Raw genomic sequence first — 7030 nt, forward strand, 5'->3', positions numbered from 1 at the left:
TAGCAGCATCTTTCTATGAAGCATAGAAAGAATGGTCCAAAATCCATTTTTCTTTGGCTTTGAGTAGTGGTTTATATTTACTTCTGAGAATAAATAGCCACAGTCAATCCGTTGATGAAGACACATGATAAACACTGGCTCAGGAAGGCTGTCCTTTCCCCAGCCTGACGTTCAGCTTCCCTTGGCTGCCCCCTCCTCGCTGTAGATGGGCAGCCTGGCCTCAGACTGGAAAGCAAAGCACGAGTCCCAGTCGCCCTGCCCTGACCCAGGGCCTGCTGGCTGCCTGGATGGATTCTGGCGTTTTGCTTCCCTCTCCTGCTGGGCAGCCAGCTATGTAGAGGAATACGTAGAGGTGATAAGCTAATTGAGTAGGTGATGATAACATCAAGGAGGTGAAACCCGGTAAAGGACAGTGCTGATGAAGAAAGAGAGCTTTTGTGATGTGCTTAACACCAATTCCCACCTCCAGGGAGGCTGAACCCGTCACTTCCCACCTGGATTCCAGAATAGAGCAAGAAGATACCTACTGCTTAGAACGATCCCGTTCCAGTTCCTGTGCTGAGAGGTGGCCCACGACTGGGTTGGGCTGCAGGGTCAGGCCAGGGGACTCTGGCAGTGCATGTGTGGGGTTCTGCTCTGGCATCTGTGTTGGAACCTAAAGAGGAAGGAGAAGGCACAAGTAGAGGGGCCAGGATGGCCTCCCCACCTTTATACACAGTTTCTAAAATCCTTCCCTCCTACAAGAGTGGAAGTGACAGCTCCTAGAATGACCAGGTCTTGGTCACTTCCAAACACACAAGGATCCAATAGATCCATTTCTTTTTCCTGCCCAGAATCTGAAATCCTCCTAATGACTAAGGTGCAAGACATCCACGTAGAGAGACAGGACTGAAGGGACTCTGAGTCAGGGAGAGGCATTTTTTCCAATATCCCACCAGCTCCAAGCCCTTCTGTTACCCAGGCCTCACACCCCCAAGTCCTACCTCCTTAGCTGGGCCTTCACCCTGGTCCTTTGGGGACTGCTCCTGGTCTGAAGAGTTCCCTTCCATGGCCCTCTCCACCTGGGCCTCTGTCCCCAGACTCTCCTCTTGAAGGGCTCTAGGCCCTGCAGGGAGCTTTGGGGTGCAGGGCTGGCTGGGAGGGTGGAGTGGCAAGGGGGAGCTGGGAAGGCTAAGAGGGAAAGGAGGGTTTGAGAGGCAGGATGTGGGCCAGGTGGGAGATCAGGGAGCGGGTGGGATCTCTGTGGCACCCAGGTCATATAGAGTCCATAAGGGACAGATGCTTAGGTGACAAATAGGCAGTAGCTGAGGGTAGGAGGAGTCAGGGATTTTCTGGTTTGAGAACACCCCTAAGTTCACCTTCTCTCAAATAGTAGGCCCTGCTCTTATGGGCTGGGGTGCCATTTACTCACTGGACACAGCACTGGGTGCGAACCCTTAACCCTAGGGATTGGAGCAGAAGCAAGGAGTCCTATTTTTCCGGAAACTGGAGAAGGGGCCTGGCTCCCCATCCTGGCTGAGCTGCAGGGTGGGGGCGGGAATGGGCAGTGGAACTCACTGTTGTGGTGGTGGTCCCGACTTGGGGGATCTTGGGAGGTACTGTTTTGGGGGTTGGCCTCCCCCTTCATATACTTGGAGCTTCTGCCTCAGAGCGGCTACCTGGAACAGAAGCAGCCCAGCTCAGCCCCTGAGAGCCTCAGCTAAGCACAGGAGGGGAGGGGCGGGAATGGGCAGTGGAACTCACTGTTGTGGTGGTGGTCCCGACTTGGGGGATCTTGGGAGGTACGGTTTTGGGGGTTGGCCTCCCCCTTCATATACTTGGAGCTTCTTCCTCAGAGCGGCTACCTGGAACAGAAGCAGCCCAGCTCAGCCCCTGAGAGCCTCAGCTAAGCACAGGAGGGGAGGGGCAGACAGAGCCCTGGCCACACCCTCAAGCTCCTGCCTCTGGCTCTCTGCCCCCTAGCCTGCCCCCAGGGCAGGCTCCTCACCTCAGCCTGGAGCTGCTGGCAGATGGTAGCATACTGGCTGATGTGACAGTCCAGGGTGGTCACGTTGCTCTTCAGCTGAGACGGGGAACAGGAGAGAGATTTATTTATTCATTCAAAGCAGCTTTTATCAGCCACCTCCGACGGCCAGGCACTGCGCTAGGTCTCACCCATGTCCCCATGACCCACCCTCGCAAGTGGGGAGACACAGCAGAGAAGGTCAGTATCGTGCCTAAGACCACAGCGAGGGGCAGAAGACCCCCAACTCCACGAATAAGACCTTCTTGCCAGGGTTAGGGTGTTCTTGCAGTGGTCCCAGGAGAGCCAGGGCTCCCTAGGGGAGGGAGGGAGAGAGGGGTCAAGCAGATGTGGCAGAAAGCATATATTGGTGTTTATGTTTTGCTGAAAATATGCTCCTGCTGCTAAAAACAAGTCTGAACTAGACCACTGGCCAATGAGAGGCCACCCTCCTGCTGTCTCCCTTGGTTTTGGAAACCATCTTGCCCCTCTCAGCTGGTGACTTCCCACCCAGGGATGAGGACTGTGTTGCTTCTATCACAAAGACTCTCTGAAGACAGAGGAACTTCTTTTTTTTTGAGACAGAGTCTAGCTCTGTTGCCCAGGCTGGAGTGCAGTGGCATTATCCTAGCTCATTGCAACCGTCACCTCTTAGGTTCAAATGATTCTTCTGCCTCAGCCTCCGGAGTAGCTGGGATTACAGGCGCCCACCACCATGACCGGCAAAGTTTTGTATTTTTAGTAGAGATGGGGTTTCACCATGCTGCCCAGGCTGGTGTCGAACTCCTGACCTCTGGTGATCTGCCCACCTCGGCCTCCCAGGGTGCTGGGATTTCAGGCATAAGCCACCATGCCTAGGCCAGAGGAACTTCTTTCCTCCTCCTTGGGGACACTTGGCCCAGGGATCTGTGGGAGCTGCTTGGGTCCCACCCTTCCCTGCTTCCCGGCTGGAGCACGCACCGAAAGCCTGATCTCCTTGGCCCGGTCGGCATATTTGAGGGTGTTGTACGTGTCCTCGTAGGCCAGGCTGGAGGGGCTGATGGCAGCGATCATCACTGTGCGGCAGTTGCCCCCAAGGGAGTCTTTGAGCAGGCGGGTCAGTTTGCTGTCCCGGTAGGGCACATGGGTCTTGCGGCCCTGGGGGGTGCAGTGAGCGGGTGTGGGGTGAGGAGGCTGATGGCACTGACTCAGGATGGGGTCCTGTGGCCTTTGGCCCTAGGTTCAGGTGCTCAGTTGCTATCCTAGGGGGAATGCTGGCCTGCGCTGCTTTACCTTTGCGTCGGCCAAGGCGTTGAGGACGTTGATGAGAGCCAGCAGAGATCGGTTGATGTTGGCCCCCTCCCGCAGCCGCTCCCCCTTTGCATGGGTGCTGGATGCCCGCTCTGAGCCAGCTAGGTCAATCAGGCTCATCTTGGCCCTCTGGACAGCCTGGGTCAGTCCTGGAACCCTGTCCTGCTGCTTCACAAAGATCTGAAGAGAGATGGTAGGGGTGAGGGGGAGCTAGGCATCAGGAGCCCTGGTTTCAGGCTCTGACCCATGACCTCACCTGGAAGATGGCATGGGAGCGGGAGGAAGTCGCGTTGGCATCAGTGGGGTGCTGTGTGCGGTTACGGTTCCCCCTGGTCAGCATCTCCAGCAGCTGCTCGGCTGAGGCTGGCTACAGAGGAGAGGCCCAGGAACGGGGCTGTGGGTTCCCCGACCAGGACTTTTCCCCTAACAGGAAGGGCTGGTCTTTAGAACCTACATCACCCCCTTGCTACCACCACCACTGCCACCACCATCACAGGACCTAGGGCATCCCCAAACAGTTTTGTGAGGGAACCCCGAGGACCCATGGGGCCGATCATCCTACCCAAGCCCAATCCCACACCTGGTGGAAAGAAAGTCCTTGCACCACCACCCCCTTGTCGGGGTCCTCGCGGATGGCAAGGGGCCCCTTGGGTTCCAGGAGGTCGTGGATCTGCTCATTGTACACCTGAGAAACGAAGAAAGGAAGAGGCCTGAGGGAGAGCGGCCCATCAGGAAACCTCTCCCTAGCGGCTGGACAGAGGAGCTGAGGCCAGGGTGTATCTGAGACACCCACAGGAGTGGCGCTTCCCAGGACTGTGTTACACGACCACAGCAGGGTGAACGGGCAGGTGTCTCCAGTGCAGCATCTCACTGAGCTGTATCTATCTCCTTGAGGGGCCCCAGCTCTCCATTTCCTGCCACCCTGTCCCACATCAGCTCATTCAACCCCATGGGCTCGCTTCCTCCCAGGTGGTTGTGAGAATGAGGCCCAGGGCAGGGGCAGCCAACCTCCTGGTAGCTGATGAGCACCTCGAAGCACTTCTCCTGCTGGCGGGCCTCCAGGCGCCTGTACAGTTCCACGGTGGTCAGGTACATGATGCCGGGGTCTCCCTCCCTTCCCAGCATGGTGTGTGTCTTCCCAGCCCCGGTAGCCCCGTAGGCAAACACTGCAGAGGACAGAGTAAGGAGGAGGACCCCAGTGCCTTGCCACCCAGCTCAGACCTTCCCTCCTCCCTCAAGCCCCTTCCCTTTGCCTCCTGTGTTTCCTGGTCCACTGCTCCCACTAATTGCACCCTCCATGTTCTCACTGCAGGGTTGGAGTTCTCTGTGTGTTTGTTCTGCTCCCCCATAGGCCAGTGGATTTGGGATAACCGGATTTCCACTATGGGGGCGGGCTATGCCTTCCTTCTGTAGGCGAGGCAGCTTTTGGTGTTGAAGGCCCACAGTTATCTCCGTCTTACCATTACCCTGGTTTATCGCCACACACCGTGGATGTGATCTGTGAGTGGTGTCTTCTCCCCTCTAGACTGTGAGCACCAAGTGGACAGGTCCTGTCTGATTTGCTGTTGCAGCCCTGGGCCCAGTAGAGTGCCTCCCCCATAGACTGAATGAATGAATGGGGGTCCCACAGAGCATGATGGGACATTGTACAGAACTCCTTAGTAAATCGTGCCCAGCCTGGGGGAGGCAGGCACATGCCAGAAGACACATGAAACCCTTCCCTTAGGAGGAGGCAGGGAGGCCAGGCCACTGCCAGGCAGGGCTGAGGTTGTCACCTGAGCAGTTGTAGCCCTGAAGGAAGCTGTCCAGGATGCTGTGCGTGGTGTGCTGGAACACGTCCTGTTGGGTGGCTGCCTCACCAAAGATCCGGTCAAAGACAAATGTCAGGTCTTTGCCCTTCTTCTTGGGGCCATCATTGGTGCCACCCCACTTCAGGCCAGGGAGCCCTCCATCAGGCTCCTCAGGGTTAAACACCAGCACCCGCTCGTCCACCACCTGAACCACTGGCCGCCGCTGACCATCCACCTCCCGAGGGGTGGGGGGCCGCACCCGCACCACCACTTGCAGTGTGCTGTCCTCTACTGCCATCACCGTGGCGACACCTGGGCGAGACATGGTGGAGCTGAGGACCAATCTCACCCCAGGCCTGACCAGGTGCCCCCTAAGCTCTCCCAGGCCCCCTCCACCCACTCCCAATGACTGGTCTCTGTTTTATGCCTCAAGAGAGTAAAAATATTGGTGCCAAAACCAATTATCTCTCTTTTGCACTTGAAATACCATCTTTGTCATACTCAAATGACTATATATATATATATATTTGAGACGGACTCTTGCTCTGTCGCCCAGGCTGGAGTGCAATGGTGTGATCTCGGCTCACTGCAACCTCCGTCTCCCAGGTTCAAGCGATTCCCCTGCCTCAGCCTCCTGAGTAGCTGGGATTACAGGCGTGTGCCACCATGCCCAGCTAATTTTTTGTGTGTATTTTCAGTAGAGATGGGATTTCACCATGTTGGTCAGGCTGGTCTCGAAATCCTGACCTTGTGATCCGCTCACCTCGGCCTTCCAAAGTGTTGGGAGTATAGGCGTGAGCCACCACGCCAGGCCTCAAATGACTATATTGTTGGAGGCCTCTTACTGGGCTTTCTACTATGTTCCACCAATCCATTTGTCTATTCTTTTTTTTTTTTTCTTACTTTTCATAACCCTTATGTAGCTCTGTCTATCCTTAGGCCAGTGCCACACTGTTTCCATGATATTACTTTACAGTATGCTTTCCAGCTAGTAAGGCGAGAACCTCTTCATTACTCTTTCTTTTCTGTAACTTTCTTGGCTATTTTCAGGCATTTATCATGCTGCTTGATTTTAAGAAAATTTTATCAATTCTACCCCCAACCTGGAGCCCTCCCCTCCCTCAAAAACCCTATTGGGACTACAGTTTGAACTGTATTACATTTACATATTTATTATACTGAGCCTTTTTTTTTTACTTTACAAAAGCCTTTAGCAGCCAAGTGTATTAAACCGTTTCAGGCAAGATTGTGGCTACTGCCTTTCTTTTTGTTCAGATATTTTTTATGTCCCTCAATAAGATTTTATAGTTTTCTATCTCTTCAGTTAGTTCTGTAATTGTCCTTTTAATATATTTCTCAGGTGTTTTATGTACTTAATTGCTCCTGTGGATGGAACACTTTTCCCCATTTACATTTCCAGCTGATAATTACTAGTATGGAGGAACACAACTAATTTTATATATTCACGCTATATCTACCACCCTCAAACTCTCTTATTAATTTCATTTATTTTTGTTATTTTTGTTATTTTGTTATACTGGGTTTTCCAAGTATACAATTATGTATCAGAAGAGGAAACAATTTTTACCTTTTCTTCTCTATATTCATACCCAATATTTCATTTCTTGTCTATTGCAGTCTCTAGAATTTCTAAAACAATGTTGAATAATAATTATGATAATGTGCATTCCTGTTTTGCTTCTGATTCTAAAGGAAATGGCTTTAGTGCTTCCCTATTTAGACATTACTTTTATGCAAGTAGTCTTTATCACATTAGCAATTTCTTCTATTCTTGTTTTACTTGGGGTTATTATTAGGAAAGTCTAGAACTTTATCAATGCTCTTTTAGCATCTCCATATATACACACACACACACACATATATATATGTATTTTTTTTTTTTTTTTGAGATGGAGTTTCACTCTTGTTGCCCAGGCTGGAGTGCAGT

The 7030-nt window shown here is 52.8% G+C and overlaps 1 protein-coding gene across 1 annotated transcript in view; it reads right to left on the reverse strand.

Annotated features, from left to right (window-relative positions):
• The window catches only part of KIF18B (kinesin family member 18B), a 53041-nt gene that overhangs the window by 36464 nt on the left and 9547 nt on the right, over positions 1-7030 (reverse strand). The window contains exons 2-11 of the mRNA XM_011940173.1: positions 5068-5394; positions 4301-4458; positions 3873-3977; positions 3549-3659; positions 3275-3472; positions 2963-3139; positions 1988-2062; positions 1558-1658; positions 984-1134; positions 528-655 (exon numbers count right to left, since the gene is read on the reverse strand). Coding sequence (XP_011795563.1) covers positions 528-655; positions 984-1134; positions 1558-1658; positions 1988-2062; positions 2963-3139; positions 3275-3472; positions 3549-3659; positions 3873-3977; positions 4301-4458; positions 5068-5380 — 1517 coding nt within the window. The 5' untranslated portion in view covers positions 5381-5394. The remainder of the gene's footprint in view (positions 1-527; positions 656-983; positions 1135-1557; positions 1659-1987; positions 2063-2962; positions 3140-3274; positions 3473-3548; positions 3660-3872; positions 3978-4300; positions 4459-5067; positions 5395-7030) is intronic.

Source organism: Colobus angolensis, unplaced genomic scaffold, assembly GCF_000951035.1.
Source record: "Colobus angolensis palliatus isolate OR3802 unplaced genomic scaffold, Cang.pa_1.0 Scaffold187, whole genome shotgun sequence".
Classification (NCBI taxonomy): domain Eukaryota; kingdom Metazoa; phylum Chordata; class Mammalia; order Primates; family Cercopithecidae; genus Colobus; species Colobus angolensis.